The following is a 21377-nucleotide window of genomic DNA, read 5'->3' as shown; positions in this document are numbered from 1 at the left end:
TATGAGAATATATATATGTATGTTTATCTTATGAGTTGGATGAAAAGTCATAGATTGATAGAGATAGAGTGAATGCATATTGCTTTTTACCCAGGGTTGGGGAATCAATAATTAGAGGGCATGTTTATGGTCAGATGGTAAAGATTTAACAGGACCTGAGAGGCAACTCTTTCACACTGAGGGTGGTATGCCTCTCGGGTCCTGTTAAATCCTTTCCAAAACTGCTCACAATACTCCAAATGCAGTGTGACCAGTGCCTTAAAACTTCAGCATTACATCCCTGTTTTTATATTCTAGCCCACTCAAAATAAATGTAACATTGCATTTGCCTTCCTACCACCAATTCGACTAGCAAATTAACATATTGGGAATCCTGTACCATCACTCCCAAGAATTTCTAAATTCTCTCCCTAAATTCTCTCCTAAATTCTCTCAATTAGAAAATAATCTACGCCTTTATTCTTACTTCCAAAATGCATGGCTCCACACTTTGCTATGCTGCATTCCATCCACCACTTCCTTGCCCACTCTCCCAACCTGTCGAAGTTTTTCTGCAGAATCCCTGCTTTCTCTACACTACCTGCACCTTCACCCATATTCGTGGACATGAATGAGTTATGCCGAAGGGCCCGTTTCCATGTCCAAGGACGCTGTGAAAATGTATTGGGGTTGGTTAGAAGATTGCATACCAATTCCGTAATCAAATCATTTTGCTATCACATCCTGTTTGCACAGCCCAGGAAACCTCCCAATGGATTTTTCCCACTATACGGAAACAATGAAAACTCCCTCCCCACTCCCTGATATTTTATGGACCAATTAAATATTATCAGAAGCTTAACCTTTTTGAGAGGACACGAATATTTTGGAGTTCAACAATTTGGAAGCTCTGCCAAGTGTGAATATTGCATTGGTTATTCATACTTCTCCACAACATTTGCAAAGAGCAATGAGCTTGTGCCCCTTGGAGTAAATCCACTGGGAACCACAATTTTAGCCAGAGCTAGCCTGCCCCTTCCTTGCATAATAGATGCAGCTGAGGTAATTAGTTTCTCAAGCTCTATTTGTTTATACAGTTCAGATCTGTGACGCAAGCTGATGAACTGGACTGACAGTTGGAATGTAGAAAGCATCCACTGATTTATTAGTTCTGCGTTAAATTTGAGAGCATCTACATCCAGTCTAATTGCCTGGAATTGTTCATAAAATGGCAATGTTTGGTTAAAAATCGAGACTGGATTTCTCCTGCCACCCACTATTAAATTAAATGTAATTAGAAGGTTACCTCCACTCCTTTCTCAGTCAGCATGTTATCGGTAGCAATCAGCCTTTGGGTGGAAAAATAGGCAATATTCTTGGTTGCAGGACGAGGAAAAAATAGCAGTCATGGTTTCTGTTTTGATTTGTTAGCTGATGAATTCTGCATAAAGAATCTTAAGTGATGTGTGCCATGATAAAATGGCTCATTGATCAGGTTGGATTGCTCATAGCCACTGAATGGTATCCTATCAGGGATCACTGCCTTCAAAAGGTGGGAAAATAATTATATTTAAACAAATCTTTTATAAATATGGCAACGTAATGTTGGTAACAATAAAGCTGTATAGCCACACAGTTAAATATTTTCCCAAGGAGAAACATGTTTTTTATGTTATCAAATTCCCTTCCAATATTTACATACACTTAAAATATTCTTGGGTCAGGGAAAATCCAGTACGGGATAATTATTTTTTGTGCAGAATTGCAATAGACCAATCAGAATATTCGGTGCCTGGGTAGTCCCTCGGGATTATGCCACTTCCTGTCTATGATAAAACTAGCAGGCGTTTTCTGTTCCTTGTCAAGTTTCTTGGCCTCAAGCCAACTTGACTTTAAAACCAGTGTAAAGTTCTAGTACACACCCCAAATGAAGCTCATTTACAGAAACCCGGTCAACAAAGAATAGGAATGCAACTACTTTCCAAAGAGTTGTACATAAGCTGGCGTTAGACACAAAATGCTGGAGTAATTCAGCGGGTCAGGTAGCATTTCTGGAGAAAAAGAATAGGTGACGTTTGGGGTCAGAACCTTCTTCAGACGTTACTCCAGCATTTTTTGTCTATCTTTGGCATCTGCAGTTCCTTCCTGTTCAAAAACCAGCATTGGTTTATTCTTCATGTATATTGAGATACAGTGAAAAACTTTTTTTGTGCTATCTCAGCAAATGATGCCATACTTGAGTACATCAACTAGTCCAAAAAAAGAAAGGAAAACAGAGTGCAGAATATAGTATTACAGCTACCAAAGTACAGATATAAAAAGTGCAGAGATTTTGAGATCCAGAATGCACCCTTGGTATATAAGAGGTCTGTTCATGAGTTTGATAAGTGGGTAAGAGGCTGAAGGCACCATTTCCATGCTGTATCTTTCCATGACTCTGATAGGTAGAGTGAACCAGTGTAGCAAGACCATCAGTATACCAGTGAGATCATTGGGTATTTATAGCAATTCAGTGGCATTCAGTTTTAGAACTGTTTCTCAAATGCATTGTATTTATACACTGATAAAGTTCATCCTCTATTAATACCAAATAATGGAAAGACATGTATCAATTGAACTCAAGATTTAGAAATTCAATTTGGTCGTCATCATTGGAACCAAACACAAAAAGCAGAACTTAACACGCAAATATTACTGCATCACATATTTCAAACAGGGTAGAGTTCTGCCTCAGGACTCCCACGAGCTAGTTTCGCGACACAACCAACAGATGACTACTCATCATGGAATTTCTGAGAACATCAACTCACCATGTGAACAACCAACCACACACACCATGTTTTGGATCTCCAAAATGAACTTTATTTTGCTGCACTGAACTGAGATTGAAATGAAAAAATACACCAACATTTAAAAATAAAATATCTCTCTAGATGCTACAGCCAAGAAGGTACATGAACACCTGCTTCCTCAGTGGACTGAGGAAACTTTGCCATGTCTCCAATAACTTTTACCAATTTCAAATAAAAGTTCACCCAATGCAAGTTTATATGCACTTATATCAGCATTTAATCCAACCACTGCTCAGCCAAGATACTGGTTTAGGCTGTATCCTCAAATGCAGCCCTTGGAGTATTTAATCTTGCAGGTATTTGTGCAGTGTGAAATATTATTTTAGCCAATATTTGTGGCCTGTCATTTCCTCCTATATGTCGCCACTTCATATCATATCATATCATATATCATATCATATCATATATGTACAGCCGGAAACAGGCCTTTTCGGCCCTCCAAGTCCGTGCCGCCCAGCGATCCCCGTACATTAACACTATCCTACACCCACTAGGGACAATTTTTTACATTTACCCAGCCAATTAACCTACATACCTGTACGTCTTTGGAGTGTGGGAGGAAACCGAAGATCTCGGAGAAAACCCACGCAGGTCACGGGGAGAACGTACAAACTCCTTACAGTGCAGCACCCGTAGTCAGGATCGAACCTGAGTCTCCGGCGCTGCATTCGCTGTAAAGCAGCAACTCTACCGCTGCGCTACCGGTAGCAGTGAATCTTATTAAGCACAAATGACAAGTTCTCCACGTTCAATGCCGACAGCCATGCACTCACAATTTTCCAAACCATGCACTCTGCATGGGTAGCTCATGTTCATATCGATGAACACTGGGTATTTTGATCAACCCTGTAGTGAACAGACAAGCTGCTTGTTGTTTTTAAATGTGCTATACAAATAAAATTGGCTTGACTTGACTTGACTTATAAACCACCTCGGTTACAAAGGGACTTTCATTTTTATTTCTTCTTTTACTGCAGCCTTTAATATGATTCCCTTCAGTCCAGATGATACCAACGAAGACACAATCGGTGTGTTGGTGCGGCTGATCACGGGGAAAAAAGGTTAGCACTGATTTATTCATTCAATTGCCTTTTGCAGTGTGGGGTCATGACCTAATTCTGCTCCAATGCCTCATGGTCTCTCATCAATATAAAGATGTGGGAGGAATGCAGTAACATCATGTAGGCCTTGCTGTTCTTGAGCCAAATACTACTTTTCTTTGTGCAGGTGCTGGTTTCCAGCAAAGATAGACACAAAATGCTGAAGTAACTCGGGCCAGGCAGCATCTTCAGGCTGAAGTATTCTTCAGACTGAAGGATCTCGACCCAAAACATCATGATGTTTCCGATGATCGGGGAGACCAGAACTAGGGGGCATAGTCTTAGAATAAGAGGGGACTCTTTTAAAACTGAGATGAGGAGAAACTTCTTCACTCAGGAGAAACTTCTTCACAGACTCAGTCTGTGGAATTCGCTGCCTCAGGGAGCTGTGGAAGCAGAAACGTTAAATAAATTTAAAACGGAAATAGATTGTTTTTTAATAGACAAGGGAATTAGGGGTTACGGGGAGCGGGTAGGGAAGTGGACATGAGCTATTGTTAGTATAGTAAGACCTGAGTAATCTCTTGGATAAGTTTTGATCGCCTAGCTTGGGGTCGGAGAGGAATTTCCTGGATTTTTTCCCCAAATTGGCCTGGGTTTTTATCCGGTTTTTCGCCTCTCCCAGGAGATCACACGGTTCTTTTGGGTGGGAAGAAGGGCGATAGTGGGAAGGGGGTTGGGGTAGGATCAGCCATGATCGTATTGAATGGCGGAGCAGGCTCGAGGGGCCGGTTGGCCTACTCCTGCTCCTATTTTCTTGTGTTCTTGTGATATCACCTCCAGAGATGCTGCCTGACCCACTGAGGTACTATTCTTTGTTCATTATTGAATGCCTGAAGCCAACAGCAGATGGTTACTCAGCACTATGACTGTAGTCAGATCCATCAGCATTTCGGAGTAAAGAATATGGGAGAGTAAAGATGAGACCTTTGTTTATTCAAAAGAATGTGCAACTTATCTGCTAAGAATTGTCATGAAGATTGCCTCCGTGCACTATCACTGCCAAAATCATAAACAGGATATTATAGGGTGGAGTACAGAACAAGGACACTTGTGATGCAATTTACATGTCACTGCAAGCACCATTAATCCTGTTATGTTACTGCTGCTAGTTTGAGACATAGCTGGGGTTTGGCTTTGTTCATTGTGCTAAGAAATTTCAGTCTAAGCTGGTTCCAGATTCACTTCTAATTCATTACACTAACTCTGAATATTAGTATATAAACATTTCAAGAAAGTGTAACTTTCTTCCCACTCAATTCTCTTGATTGACTCTCCAATGAAGAATAAAATATTGAGCGAGTCTCTTGGACAACAGCCTGAGCAGCTGCCTTTGAGATTGTGAAGCAGGTTATTGTCCGATGTTATCAGTGTTGCGATGCAGAGCGTTTATAAAAACATATTATAATTGTGTTTGTTAATGACAGAAAATGCTGCAGCCTTGCAGGAGATGTTAAGGGAGCACGAACTCTTGAAGGAAAGCACCACCAACAATATGATAGAAATCAGGAAAAATGTATCAGAAAGGTAAGTTTTCAATAAATGCACTAAAATCTGTGACCATTTTTTCTTAAAGGAATCAGGATGAGTTTGTGATGGAACACATCTTTATGCATGTCATTTTTGCTCTCCTTTGATGACAACATAGAATTAAACTGGTTAATGCAAAACATGTACAGAATTCTAACCATTCGCTAAACATTCAATTTGCAGCCAAGATTCCTACAAGTCACACACCAAAGAACTCCAATGATGATCTTGACCTTGTGCCCCTTCCTCCCTCCCCGGATCCTCCTGCCCACCCAATGTATACTACTTGTGAGGTACATCCTTTCATTATACTACTCATTGAACAAGGTTGCCTGGACTCTGAACGGACAAAGCCTCTGCCAGATAACATTGAACTTTCAACTCAATGTACATTCAAAACAGAATGAAGTGGTTACAACCATTTCATTCACAAACACTCCTCTCACATAATCTGTTAGTAAGCCATCACAAAAGGAGTGGCCTTTTTGGATGCAGTTTTTGCATTTAAACATCTTTTTTGAAAGAGTAGAGAACTCGTCCTTTTGTAGAGAGATAACTGCTAATGTTAACTGCAAGTTTTTTTAACGTCACTGCTGCATGTACAACAAATTAATCACTTGGTTCAAATGTAGTGTCTTAGATCCAGACAGATGGATTCCACTGTAAACATCTCTGATAATGTTGGTGTGTAAGACAGCCATACGAGTTACTGAAAGCAAATGGAAAATTGCATCAGATGGCAGGCAACCTGCCACCTGATACAGCAGTTACTGAATTCAAATAGACATGCATTAATAAGAGAGAGCTGTGGGAAGCTGCAGCATTGATAATCTCCATTTCTTTTCATTGCAATTATTGGGATTTTCTAAATAATAGCTAAGAATTTGATCTGTGACTGTATAAAGCAAACTGATAAGACCCTATTAATTTAAAGAAAATTATCCTGAATTTCCCACAGATGAATTGCAAAGCCATTTGTTCTGTGTAATTAATATAATGGTGTGATGCATATTATGGAATAATTCCATATCCACGTTGACCTGTTCACTCTAGTTCCATGTTATCTGCACTTTCGCATCCTCTCCCTACACCCCAGGGTTAAGTTACAGAGGCCAAATAACCGACAAACCCACATGTCTTTGGGAGGTGTGAGGAATCTAGGAAACCCGCGTGGTTGCGGAGAATATGCAAACTTCACACACCACCCGAGGTCAGGAGGGAACCTGGGCCTCTGGAGTTGAGACAACAGGTCTGCCTATTGTGCCATTGTGCTGCATATTTCTCCCCGTGACCCCATGGATTTTTTCTTGAAGCCTCGGTTTTCTCCCATATTGCTGAGATGTGTGGGTCGGAGGGTTAATTGGCCATTTCTAAATTCCTCCTAATGTAGGTCTATGGTAAATCATTGGAGTTTTGGGAATGTGGGAAAATGAACCATCGATCACCCATTCGTACTAGTTCTATGTTATCCCACTTTCACATTTACTCCCCACACACTCGGGGCAATTTACAGAGGCCGATTAACCTACAAACCCACACGTCTTTGGGATGTGGGAGGAAACCGGAGCACCCAGAGGAAACCGATGTGGTCACAGAGAACGTGCAAACTCTATTCCATTGATGATCTATTGCATTGGAATTCACTATTGGTAAAATTATCCAAGGTCAGGCCTCACACCCTCTTGTATTTTCTACAGATTTGTTCCATTGTTGACTATTCCCAAATTATGTAAACATCATCACATCCACACGGTACAGACCTCTACAACCCCGTTGGGTTCTAGCTGTACTAGGTGCAGTCAGAAGAAGTGGCCGGAACTGCTGCTGAATCCACCGATCAGAAACACCACCAAATCCGTCAAAGTGGGAAATAGGGCCAGTAGGCCTGGTGAAATCACCATCCTATCTATTGGCAGGTAAGCATCTTGCTGCACTGAAGACCATGCCTTCTCATTTTGGAGATCATCTATAGTTTTCGACAATATACAAATTACTCTGCCAGACATTTACATAACATTAATAATGAAAACTTCATTTAAAATCATAAAATGCTTGAAACTCCAACAAGTCAGACAGGAAACGAAGAGTTGGGTTTAACGGGTCCCTTTCAGAATGGCAGGCAGTGAATAGTGGGGTGCCGCAAGGCTCGGTGCCGGGACTGCAGCTATTTACAATATACATTAATGACTTAGATGAAGGAATTAAAAGTAACATTAGCAAATTTGCAGATGACACAAAGCTGGGTGGCAGTGTGAACTGTGAAATGGATGCTTTGAAGATGCAGAGTGACTTGGACAGGTTGAGTGAGTGGCAGATGCATGGCAGGTGCAGTATAATGTGGATAAATGTGAGGTTATCCACTTTGGAGGCAAGAACGGGAAGGCAGATTATTATCTGAATGGTGTCAGGTTAGGAAAAGGGGAAGTACAATGAGAACTGGGTATCTTCGTACTTCAGTCAATGAAAGTAAGCATACAGGTACAACAGGCAGTGAAGAAAGCTAATGGCATGTTGGCCTTCATAACGAGAGGTGTTGAGTATAGGAGCAAAGAGGTCCTTCTGCAGTTGTACAGGGCCCTGGTGAGACCACACCTGGAGTATTGTGTGCAGTTTTGGTCTCCTAATTTGAGGAAGGACATTCTAGCTATTGAGGGAGGTTCACGTGGGTAATTCCCGGGATGGCGGGACTGTCTTATGATGAAAGAATGGAGCGACTGGACTTGTATTCACTGGAATTTAGCAGGATGAGAGGGGATCTTATAACACATATATAAAATTATTAAGGGATTGGACACGCTAGATGCAAGAAACATGTTCCCGATATTGGGGGAGTCCAGAACCAGGGCCCACAGTTTAAGAATAAGGGATAGGCCATTTAGAACTGAGATGAGGATTTTTTTTTCTTCACACAGAGCATTGTGAATTTGTGGAATTCTCTGCCTCAGAAGGTAGTGGAGGCCGATTCACTGGATGCATTCAAAAGTGAGTTAGATAGAGCTCTTAGGGCGAGCGGAATCAAGGGGTATGGGGAGAAGGCAGGAACGGGGTACTGATTGTGGATGATCAGCCATGATCACATTGAATGGCGGTGCTGGCTCGAAGGGACGAATGGCCTATTCCTGCACCTATTATCTATGTAGGATCTTCAGACCCAGAAAGAGTTAACAAATCATGAGTTCTGTTAGAAATTCATCTATCTGAAAAGTTAAATCTTTCTCTCTCCCCACAGATGTCAACGGCCCTGCTGATTATTCACATTTTTTTGTTTGCTGTTATTACTGATTTCTGAATCCTTTCCTCATGACCTGGAGTCAACTTTCACATTTATAATACAGCAAAGAATAGGCCATTTTCTTCAACTACACTGTGCCGTTGTTTAGACTCTACACAAGCCTGACCATCAATGAATAGTCCTAATTACTTCAAATTTAAAGTTTCATCACCTCTTTCCCTTCCCCAAGTCACATGGAGCAGCGTTTCCACAATATGTCAGCAATACCCCTGCTTTACCATTCCCAATTGCCCATTTTCCATGAGTGAGTCCATACAATGAACACTGGTTATTTATTTAATCATGGTTGCTCACTCTGAATGGAATTGACTAGATATTGTGACTGTTTTCACCTAGGACAGAAAAGCTGAGAACAATTAAATCATCATTACATTCTTCTGGTCTGCTGCACATGTCAATTAAATTAACATTTTCTCCCACTGTTACTAAAATATAACGCTTAATTAGTACATTGAAATACTCTGCTGTAGAATGTACAGACAGCCAATGGCATACAAATGAATAAGACCTTTCACAGAGTCTTTCGTTGTATACAAGTGACTACCATTCTACTTCATACTAATGAATTTTTACCTGGTTCAGTGTTGACAATTGTGTAATTTTCTAAAACTAATATTTTACTGGGCAATCCATCTCCAATTCACATGCCCCCAAAGAATGCATGTCTCCTACATGTCACTTTCTCTGGCTATATGTCGATGACTCTAAATGACTGACATGGGCTGATTTTCAACAGGGTTTCGAAGTACTGCAGTATTTCTTTTCTTTACATATTTGAGGTCAGGGGTTAGGGTATTGACATTTCTGCTTGAGTAAATCGTCGTCTGATCTGCAACCTATTCTGACTGAGAAATTTTAATGTCAAATAGGCTTAGGTGTCTTGCCTCTCAATGATAGCTCACATGCAGTAAGTAATTAGGTTAGCAAATGGTATTACGAGAGAATGAGATGACAGATATCCTTCTACAATTATACAGGACCTTGGTGAGACCACAGTTCTGACCTAAAATACTTCCATGATCTTTATAAATCTCCTCTGGCCTTCACATTTTTCTGTACTGTGGTGATCAGAGCTGAATGCTGTAGCCGTGGCCCAATTGATCTTTTTTGCACTTAAGATAGACACAATGTTGGAGTAACTCAGTGGGAACATAGAAACATAGAAAATAGGTGCAGGAGGAGGCCATTCGGCCCTTTGAGCCAGCACCGCCATTCATTGTGATCATGGCTGATCGTCCCCAATCAATACCCCATGCCTGCCTTCTCCCCATATCCCTTGATTCCACTAGCCCCTAGAGCACTATCTAACTCTCTCTTAAATCCATCCAGTGATTTGGCTTCCACTGCCCTCTGGCAGAGAATTGCACAAATTCACAACTCTGGGTGAAAAAGTTTTTTCTCACCTCAGTTTTAAATGGCCTCCCCTTTATTCTAAGACTGTGGCCCCTGGTTCTGGACTCGCCCAACATTGGGAACATTTTTCCTGCATCTAGCTTGTCCAGTCCTTTTATAATTTTATATGTTTCTATAAGATCCCCTCTCATCCTTCCAAACTCCAGTGAATACAAGCCTAGTCTTTTCAATCTTTCCTCATATGTCAGTCCCGCCATCCCAGGGATCAATCTCGTGAACCTACGCTGCACTGCCTCAATTACAAGGATGTCCTTCCTCAAATTAGGAGACCAAAACTGTACACAATACTCCAGATGTGGTCTTACCCGGGCCCTGTACAACTGCAGAAGAACCTCTTTACTCCTATACTGAAATCCTCTTGTTATGAAGGCCAACATTCCATTAGCTTTCTTCACTGCCTGCTGTACCTGCACGCCAACTTTCAGTGACTGGTGTACAAGGACACCCAGGTCTCGCTGGACCTCCCCCTTACCTAACCTAACTCCATTGAGATAATAATCTGCCTCCTTGTTTCTGCCGCCAAAGTGAATGACCTCACATTTATCTATATTATACTGCATCTGCCCACTCACTCAACCTGTCCAGGTCACCCTGCAACCTCCTAACATCCTCTTCACAGTTTACACTGCCACTCAGCTTTGTGTCATTTGCAAACTTGCTAGTGTTGCTTCTAATTCCCTCTTCCAAATCATTAGTAGATATGGTAAACAGTTGTGGCCCCAATACCGAGCCTTGCGGCACTCCACTCGCCTCTGCCTGCCATTCTGAAAAGGACCCGTTTACTCCTACTCTTTGCTTCCTGTCTGCCAACCAATTTTCTATGCATGTCAACACCATACCCCTAATACCATGTGCTCTAATTTTAGTCACCAATCTCCTGTGCGGGACCTTATCAAAGGCTTTCTGAAAGTCTAGATACACTACATCAACTGGCTCCCCTTCATCCATTTTACTTGTCACGTCCTCAAAAAATTCCAGAAGATTAGTCAAGCATGATTTCCCTTTCATAAATCCATGCTGACTTGGACTTTTCCCTCGCCCCTGAAGAAGGGTCTCGACACCAAACGTCACCTATTCCTTTACTCCAGAGAGCTGCCTGGATTAGGGGATATCAGCTATAAATAGAGTTTCCACAAACTTGGATTGTTTTCTCTGGAATGTCAGAGGCTGAGGGATGACCTAATCGATGTGTATAAAATGATAAAGATGTGTAAACAGTCAGACCCTTTTTACCAGAGTAAAAAGATCAAATACTGAAAGGCAATGCTATATTACAAGGGAGAAGGTTTAAACGAGATATGTATAATTCATTTCAACATAGTACTGGGTGCCTGGAACATGCCACCAGCAGTGGTAGTGAAAGCGGAAACAAAAGTGGCGCTTAAGAGGCTTTAAATAAGCAAATGAATATGGAGGGATATGGATCACATGCAGGTAGAAGGGCTTAGTTTAAGTAGCCCATCGTGTTTGGTGCAGGCATCGTGGGCTAAAGGCAGGAGAAATGCCACTCAGAAGCAGGTAAGTTCTTCACCATCCTCCCCCACCCCACCCAAATCTCCCTTTTTAGGATAAGAAAATAACTGCAGATGCTGGTACAAATCGATTTATTCACAAAATGCTGGAGTAACTCAGCAGGTCAGGCAGCATCTCGGGAGAGAAGGAATGGGTGACGTTTCGGGTCGAGACCCTTCTTCAGACTGATGTCGGGGGTGGGACAAAGGAAGGATATAGGTGGAGACAGGAAGATAGAGGGAGATCTGGGAGGAGGAGGGGAAGGGAGGGACAGAGGAGCTATCTGAAGTTGGAGAAGTCGACGTTCATACCACCGGGCCGCAAACTGCCCAGGCGAAATATGAGGTGCTGCTCCTCCAATTTCCGGCGGGCCTCACTATGGCACTGGAGGAGGCCCATGACAGAGAGGTCAGACTGGGAATGGGAGGGGGAGTTAAAGTGCTGGGCCACAATTGTTTTCCTTTTACTAAAACACTTTCATTGAAAGATGCTTAAAGATTTTTGAAGATGTATTAATTATTATAATGCATTTTTCTAGAGCTACAATAATATAGCCAAAATTCAAGGGCATTAAAAAATATATTAATTTATTATTCGTAATACATTTTTTAACTTTTCGGTATTTTCTCCTTACTATGACAGGTTTCGTGTTACTCAAATTCCTGAACAGAAGCCAAATTTACCCGATGGGAAATATCTCTCAAAGGAAAATGATTCAGTGGACATTACCTGTGACAGTTTAATGGACCAAAAATCTCTGTTGGGCTCAATGGAATGCTTAAAACACACAGCCAGCCAGCAAGAGGTAAGAGTGGGCAATCTCTGAGGCTCTTGACTTGCATTTAATTCAATTCAATGATACTTTATTGTTGCATGTACCTAGATACCATGAAATTCTTTGTTTTTGCATACAATCTGGTAAAATCATACAGCAGACCTCATTGAGGCAAAGAATCGCCACGTTCCTGGCGCCAATAAAGTTACAAAATGAATGTTTCCCTCGCCCCTGAAGAAGGGTCTCGACACCAAACGTCACCTATTCCTTTACTCCAGAGAGCTGCCTGATTCCGAGTTACTCCAGCTTGTCGAGCCTATCTTTGGTTTATTAAACCAGCATCTGCGGTTCTAAATTATTGGCTGCATCATCACCAGATTGTTTGTTTAAAGCAGATTAACTGATAGAATGTTTACAAAAGGCAAATCTTCTTATCTCTCCACAATTCCTTCATTCTCTGACACTTAAAGATTTTTCTCACTAAAGAAGATTGAATCTGAATCATTTAATGGCACACATGATTTATTTATGGATTGCTGTCAATACCAACCTTTAATGTTCACTCTAGATTAGCCCTGAACTGAGGAAGCAGTTAAGAATCAACCATATTGGTGGGTCTCATGGCCAGATCAGATAAGGCTGGCAGATTTTGTTCAATGACAGGCATTAGTAGACCAGACCTGATTTGAAAGACAATCTGGTAATTTGTGGTTACTGATTACTGCTTTTTTCATTATAGCTTATAGCATCCTGTTTGCAGTTTGAAACATTGCACTTAAATAAGGCCTTCATTTTGCATTCAATAAGTTATACTGACTTAGTCAGAGTTAAATAGCAGGGAAATGCTGACCAAGATGCCCCATTGAAGCTAGTCCCTTCTAACTCATGTCCCTCTAAACATTTCTATCCATGTGCATCCAAATCTTCTATATACTAAAACTCGCGTTTGTTTGTTTGCTTGTTCCTGAACTACAGACAAAACGGTACACGATAGAGCAACAATTTTAGGCCCACCTTACTCACCGTCGTCCCTTTAGTGCTAATGGAAGAAGTTTCATTGAAATCAGTGTTATATTTTTAGTTATTCACATTTTAAAGTTTAAATCTATCTCCTAGGGAGGGAGGGGGAGGAGGAGGGAGGATAAGGGGGGTTGAGGGGATGGAGTAGGAGGGGGAAGAGGAAGGGGAGGATGGGGGGGGGAGGAGAGGGTGCTGCACCAATGCAGGAGAGGTTTGGGCCCAACAGGTCCACTTGGTCTAGTATCCTTTAAATGGTATTGTTGTTGTACCTGCTCCAGCTACTATATCTGGCAGCTCATTCCATATACCCACCCTTCTGTGTGGAAAAAGTTGCCCTTCTGATTTCTATTAAATCTTTTCCCCTTCTATGCCCTTTAGTTCATGATTTCCCCCACGCTGGGAAAAAAAGACTTTCATTCATTCATACTATTTATTCCCCTTATGATTTTATCTACTTCTATGAGATTACCCCTTAACCTCATATGCTCCAAGAAAAAAAGTCCTAGCCAGTTCAACCTTTCCGTATAGCTCAAGCTCTCAAGTCCCAGCAACCTCCTTGTAAATCTACTCTACTCTTTCCAGCTAAGTGGCATCTTTCCTATAGCAGGGTGACCAAAACTGAACACAGTACTCCAAGTGCAGCCATAACCAACATCTAGTACAACTGTAGCATAACATCCCAACTTCTAAACTCAATTCCCTGACAGATAAAAACCAGCTTGCCAAAAGCTGCCTCCATCGCCCTATCTACCTGCAAACCCACTTTTAGGGAGCTCTGTACTTGTACTCCTAGATACCTCTGTTCTACAATAATCACCAGGGCCCTACCATTCATGAAAAGTCCTGCTCTGTTTTGTCTTGCCAAAATGCAACACCTTGCACTTGCCTGAATTAAACTGCATTTGACACAGAATATGGCATAACATATGACTGATCCATGGGATGTTGGGGTTGTGCTACTAAGAATGTTTGAAGAAAATTTGCATTTATTGGGTATTTTGTAAACATGAGAAGTGATGTCATTGAGACTGACAGACCTCTGAGATTAATGAGGGATGTCCAAAAACTGAAGGCCGAAAAATAGTATCAGGCTAAAATTTGGCCATTGAGGAAAATGTTCCTTATGCAGAGGGTTGTAAAACATTGGAATTTGTTACCCAGAAAGCTGTAGATGTTCAGTTGAGTCTATTCAGTTTAATTTCCAATTCTTGGACATCTAAGGGAATTGGAGTAGGACAGGAACAGAGAAAAGACACGAGATCTGCAATGGTTTTGCAGATTGGCAGAGCAGAAGGCTGGAGGCCTCACTCCGGTTCCAAATTTATAGTTCCTTTCTGTCATCATAATTAATCCAATAAATACATTCAGAGTGTAAATTTAACAATCCTCCTAACAAGGTGGAAAACACCAAATGAAAATAATTTAATCTTTATTGCATTCTTATGAACAAATGTATTTAAAAACTTGCAGCTACATAGTTTGTGCTTCAAAATGAAATCACAAATTGTGATTTTGGATTTTGAATGGACTTGATTGATTGCAAAATGTGTTGTGCACAGGACAGATGAGGCCTGGTATATGCTTGATACTTGAAGTTCTTGGAACCCCACAATAACTGTAACTTACAAGCTTTAAAATGAATCACATGATTTAGTTTAAAACAGTACATTGGAAAATTACCCACTGAGTTGGTGAGGGAGCATTGTGAGGCCGCTGTGGTACAACCAGAGGAAATGGAAATGAGTTACGGTGACTAACAGATTTACAAGTGTCATCTGCATTGTTGTGTGACAGGAAGTCATGTTAAGCCTCGGAATAAAAGGATGTACTTTTAGAAGGGAGATGAGAAGGATTGTTTTTAGTCAGAGGATGGTGAATCTGGAATAAGCGAGTTCGGTATCTTGACTGAGCATGCGCAGGTCATAGGTCGCAAGGGCTAAACATTCTTGCCGGCTGATCTGCTGCGTGTGTGTACAGACCTGCGTTTCATCCGTATTTTCCAGCATTTTGTGTCAACTGGAGTACAAATTAACCATAAACACACCTAATTAATATTTTTTAAAGCAGTATTTTCTTACCTTACAAAGCAAAACTGGAAAATACGGATGAAACGCAGGTCTGTACACACGCAGCAAATCAGCCAGTGCGAATGTTTAGCCCTTGCGACGTGCGCATGCTCAGTCGAGATACCGAACTTACTAATTCAGTGCCACAGAATGCTGTGGAGGCCAAGTCAATGGATGTTTTTAAGGCGGAGATTGACAGATTCTTAATTAGTAAGGGTGTCGGATGTTATGGGGAGAAGGCAGGAAAATGGAAGGGAAAGATAAATCATCTATGATTGAATAGCAGAGTAGACCTGATGGGCCGAATGGCCTAATTCTGCTCCTAGAACTTATGAAGTGCTGGAATAACTCGGTGGTTCAGGCAGCATCTCTGGAGAACATGGATAGGTGACGTTTCGGGTCGGGATCCTTCTTCAGACTGTACCTATCCATTTTCTCCGAAGATTTTTGCCTGAACCCCTGAGTTACTCCAGCACTTTGTCCTTTTAGCTTTTGTGTAAACCAACATCTGCAGTTTCTTGTTTCGAGATACTGAGCTAGCCTGATTGACCTGCCCTCAAAGGACATTCTGCAATGCAGTTATCTAAATCCAAGAGCAAGGGGTAAGAGCTCCAGGAAGGATCTAAGGAAGAACTTCCTCACCCAGTGAAGGGCAAGAATCTGGAACACCACTGCCTGAGCAGAGGCCCTTGCAACATCAGTGTATCTAGATTAACACCTGAATGTCCAACACAAAGAAGACAAATAATCGGTTTAGTATGGATAGGTATTTGATGGTCAGCAAGGATGCGAGAGCCCCAGGAGCCAGTTTCTGTGCTGTATGACTCTGACACTATTCCACCCATTCCAGCTATCAATTGAGTATATTTGGTTTAGTTTGGAGATACATTGCAGAAACGGGCCCATCAGCCCAGCGAGTCCATACCAGCGATCCCTGAAAACTATCCGACACACACACGGGACAATTTATATTTATACCAAACCAATTAACCTGCAAATCTGTACGTCTTTAGACCAAACAGTTCTCTGTACTGTTTTCAATACATCAACATTTTTCAAGACCAATATTGTATACTATACTCACGTGTGATCTCACCAATGCAGGCATGCAATGTGAATTTCCTGTTGAATGAAGATCAGAGTTTGAAAATACCCATGAATACAAAGAATAGCTGAAACGTTTGAAGAATGATATATTTAACATTGAGAGTTAGCTATTGCAGGGTGGTGTAGGGGAGAACTCCAAGACTCAATTGCATTTTACAGTAACCTCTTATTTGTCCACTGCAGACTTCCACTCTAAAAGAATTGGAGGGATATCATTATTCATCAGGTTTTAAAACACTATTTTGTTCTATTAAACAGGTTGGTGACTGAGTTTATTGAAGATCCTGAAGTGGTCCAAGTTACCCCTAGTGTGGGCTGGAGAAAAGGTGGACAATGCAAGCCTTGAAAATATGAACACAAGATAGAGAAAAAAAAATCCCTTTCCCAAATACTGTGGGTTATTAGTGGCAAAAGGTGAGGAAATGTTGTCTCCCTAAAAGGAATGCAGGGAAGCTGCCTTCAGTCATGTGAACACAACTGGAAAACTGAGATTCGAGGAATAAGATGCCATCAACAGCTGGAATGTGTACCATCTAAATCATTCTCCCATCATTTGACTCCTGTTATTTTTTAAATATTAACTTGTTTTGTAAAAGTTGGAACTTGAACTGCACATAAAGTTGCTGTTTATCTATTTGTTGACCCTAAATTTTCTTTTTAAACTGATTCATTTGTTTGATCAAGTTTCATACTCTCTTGGAGATTTTTAGATTCTATTTGAAGACCACCAGAGTCCTTCTGTGGAATTAAACTTAGCAGCATCCTTGTGATTACACATGTAGTACGAGGCCATGCAGTGAACCTAAACAAGGCTAGGTTGTAGGACCAAACAGCCGGCAAAGAGTAGGGAGAGATAACGCTGTGTAAATTTAAAGAAAAAAGCAATAAGCACTGGGATGTTAAGCAGCCATTTCCGAACATAATGTGAAAATTTGTGATTAATAGGATTATCAACATTCATTTGTTGTTTTAGTTATTTTTAAAAAAGAGACCAGTGTTTGAAGCTCTCTCAGGGTCCACACTACCCAAAGAACAAGTCATGGTGACTGAGCTCTATTTAAAAAGGGGACATTCCCTCGATGCTATGGTCTAAATCAGGTCAAACCTGGCCATTTTTTAAATTGAAGGCCGGAACAATGGAAATATATCTTTTGACATGGTCAAAGATCTAAATAGTTTTCTCTATCTTTGTAAATTATGGCATTGTAAAAAGATTTAAATGTCAAAAAGCAATAATACACTTTTTAAAAAAAAGGAATAATATAACAAATTGTGCTACCTCCACAAGTAAAATATTACTATCTAGGCATGGCTTGGCTACCATTTATTTAAGAAAAGGGAGGGTATTTCGTGATGTTTAACTTGTACTAACAGCACACACCTCTCATCTGTCAACTTACTTCTGGTTGTGTGGATGTGGTTAATGCCAACTCTTGCAACAGCTGTGTTACCTCAACCAGAAACTGGTAAATCACACATTGTGGCACTGCAGTTTATCCAAGTATGAAGAATGAGCTGGCTGCAAGTTCATTGAATAGCCACTACAAATGCTCTGGGAAGGGGAAAAACAGAAGGCAGATATCCCAAGTGGTAGAAGTCAGCATTGACACTGCTGCTGATGGCTACGCCATTTATCTTTTGTGTACTACTGACGCCCAATGAACGCTAAACTCATTTGCAAAATGAAAGTTTGTCAGCAGTGGGGGAGGGAAAGGAACGGCTTGCTATTTTGTTGGTGCAATAAAAATCAACCAGTTTGTGAGGCGTATTTACCTGGTGCATGCACCAGAGGATCATATACACAATAATAACTAGAGTTTGAAATAGTTCTGGTGAATTCTGTCCCTATTGTGATTCAGTGTCTGTCATGAAGAGATTCTAGTCAGAAAAACAGGCAATATACATCTGATTAGAGCCTTGAGTTTTGGAGGTAATTGTGATAAATACACCACCATCCCAAACCATCAATTATAACACAAACCAACCATTGATGGTGGAACAGAATAATATTATATTCTTAAATTGTTCGAAACAGCATTGGGTAGATTGCATGCCATTGAAGAGGATTGGTTCCACTGATTTGGTGTAGTAACTTAATGACTTTAACAATTTTTGGTTTTATTACTGAGCCTTTTGTGAAATATTATTGAAATGTAATTTTTTTAAAGAAAATTATAAAAATTGCCACCCATTGACTCGCAGTATGCAGTAAGGATGGTTATTTTGGCTGGTACACATTTATTTTAAACTCTCTTTGGATTTTTAAGTGGGCCAATTGTTTAAATAGGATATTTGTTTAAAAAAATCACTGCAATTTTACATCTAACAAATTTGAACTTAATATTCAATTGGCCAAGAGGATTTTTAGAGCAAGTATGGAACTTGTCCCTCTATCTGATCTTGCCAGTAAGCATGGGACCACCCAAGATGTAAATTAAATGTTTGATTTTTGCAGTCTACAGCTTCTGGCTTATTTTAAGGGGAAGCTCTGTCCCTGTCAAACAAAGTCTTAAAAACTTCTATTTCCACACTGCTACAGAGAAATGGAATTTATTTTTTAAACAAATCATGTATGGCAGATTGAGACCGCTATTAGTGCGTTTAACTGAGTAATTAAAGAAGGAATCTGTTGTGTAACACTGAAAATGAGATTCCTGATTCTACCCCCTTTTGTACAACTTGTTTACAGTATTTTAATATTGGGTGAAAATTTACATATTGCTGCCTTTTTTAAATTTGTTTTAATGGTATGTTATGACTGTTTACCTAATTTATTCCTAGTCGTAACAGTTTTAGGACATCTAGTGGATGCACTGAATATAGACCATGTTTGTATCATGGGTGGTATTTATCTTTGGTTGGTTATATTGCAGCATTTTTATTTGGGTTCTGGCCAATGAAATAAAGTTTGTTATTCTGTCATACCATCAGAGATGTGCACAAGTTTATTTCCTAATGTTCTGAAATTGCCACCAGGTTTTTGCTCAACTTGATTTAATCCAAAACATCAGAATTCAACTCCCCCAACCTACCGCGTTAAGGTCCAAAAGAGCAGGGGGTACAGTGCTGCCGGAGCTCACTGGAGCGCCGCTCCGGCACCTTTGTAAATAAAAAGCCAAAATAGACAGTGGGGAATTTTAACTAGTGGGGAATTTAACAGTGGCCGCTCCGGCACCAGTGACAGCTCCAGCACCTAAACAATTAGCACTGCAACACTGCAAAAGAGATCTAAATTGCTGAGGAAACCTAATAGCTGAACAGTGGTTTGTACACTATGTGTGATTTCCTTTACCAGACTTGACCTTTGAATAATGCAGTATGAGCACCCCTCAACACTATTTCCTGGGGCCAGTTTGCTGGAGAGCAGATTAGACAGTCCACCAGCCATCGTACCTGGCACATTGCAAGTGACATTGTTGTGATCCCTCTTTCTGTGATTAAAAATGACCGTTAAATCTTGCAGTTGTGTTTCTGTGACAAAACAGGATAAAATTTTACAATGAGTGTTCAAAGTGCCTTGTCTGATGAGGAACCCTGTTATTATGCCTTCCCTATTCCATCCTTGCCAATCACTCCTGCAGAGTTGTGGCTTTACCCCAACTAGAGGATTAGTTTGTCTCTGGGATGCATATCAGGTTGGAAGAGAAATCCTCCGTGACCTCTGTAGCTTCCATGGTTGGGGTACATACACTAACCTTGAGCACGAATCCACGGAAAGTAACTGGTCTGGATGGAGTCCTTGACTGCCAGCTGATCCACACAGATCCCAAAGACAAAGGTGTTTGCAGACATCTTTAACAGCTCATGACTCATTTTGCAGTCTCCACCTGCTTTAAAAAGACCACTGTCATGCAGTGCCAAAGAAAAGTAAGGTGGTGCTTCTTAATGACAACCATCCAGTGGCAAGACATCCACCATCATCAAGTGCTCTGAGAAAGCTTTGCCTGGTGGTGGCACACATTAACTCCAGTCTTGATCCATGACAGCTTGCTTACCGTCAGAACAGGTCCAGGGCAGATGCTATCTCCCTGGCCCTAAACTCATCTCTGAAACACCTAAACAACAAGGACTCCTATGTTAGACTCAAATTGTTAACTATAGCTCTGCTTTCGATGTCATAATCACATCCAAACTCATCTCCAAACTCTGGAAGTCATGTTTGTACAAGTTGGCAGATGCCACCACCATGGTGGGCTGAACAATGTGAGACAGTACGGTAAGAAGACAAGAGAATTTTGTAAATTTCCCCGGTGTGGGACGAATAAAGGAATATATTATTATTAAGAGAGCTTAGTGACATGGTGTCAGAACAATAATCTCCCTTAATGTCGGCAAGATAGTTAGTTATTGACTTCAAGAAGCATGGTGGAGCACATGCCCCAGGTAGCATCAATGGTGTGGATTGGAAAGCACAATAATGCCTGTACTACATAGAAACAGGAGATTCAGCACATCTCCAGTGACTTACAAACTTCTACAGTTGCACCACAGAAAGTATTATCTGGTTGCATCACATCTTGGATTGCGACCAGCTCTGCCCAAGACTGCAAGAAATTGCAGAGAGTTTTGGATGTTGCCGAATTCTTCATACAGACCAGACTTCACACCATTGACTCCATCTACACTTCATACTACCATGGAATAGCAGCCAACATAATCAAAGATTTGTCTCACCCTGGTCATTCCTCTTTCCTGTTCCCATCTAGCAGAAGGTACAGAAGTTTGAAAGCT

The 21377-nt window shown here is 40.9% G+C and overlaps 1 protein-coding gene across 3 annotated transcripts in view; it reads left to right on the top strand.

Moving 5' to 3' along the window:
• relt (RELT TNF receptor) overlaps positions 1-19611 on the top strand; it is a 48550-nt gene extending 28939 nt beyond the window's left edge. For all 3 annotated transcript variants that reach the window (XM_078402997.1, XM_078402998.1, XM_078402999.1), the window contains 5 exons: positions 3809-3892; positions 5359-5458; positions 7159-7377; positions 12321-12483; positions 16905-19611. In XM_078402997.1, the coding sequence (XP_078259123.1) occupies positions 3809-3892; positions 5359-5458; positions 7159-7377; positions 12321-12483; positions 16905-16916 (578 nt within the window). In that variant the 3' untranslated portion in view covers positions 16917-19611. The remainder of the gene's footprint in view (positions 1-3808; positions 3893-5358; positions 5459-7158; positions 7378-12320; positions 12484-16904) is intronic.
• Positions 19612-21377: the final 1766 nt, after the last annotated feature.

This window comes from Rhinoraja longicauda, chromosome 7 (assembly GCF_053455715.1).
Source record: "Rhinoraja longicauda isolate Sanriku21f chromosome 7, sRhiLon1.1, whole genome shotgun sequence".
Lineage (NCBI taxonomy): Eukaryota > Metazoa > Chordata > Chondrichthyes > Rajiformes > Arhynchobatidae > Rhinoraja > Rhinoraja longicauda.
The sequence above is the reverse complement of the archived record's forward strand: the minus strand, read 5'-3'. Positions and strand labels throughout refer to the sequence as shown.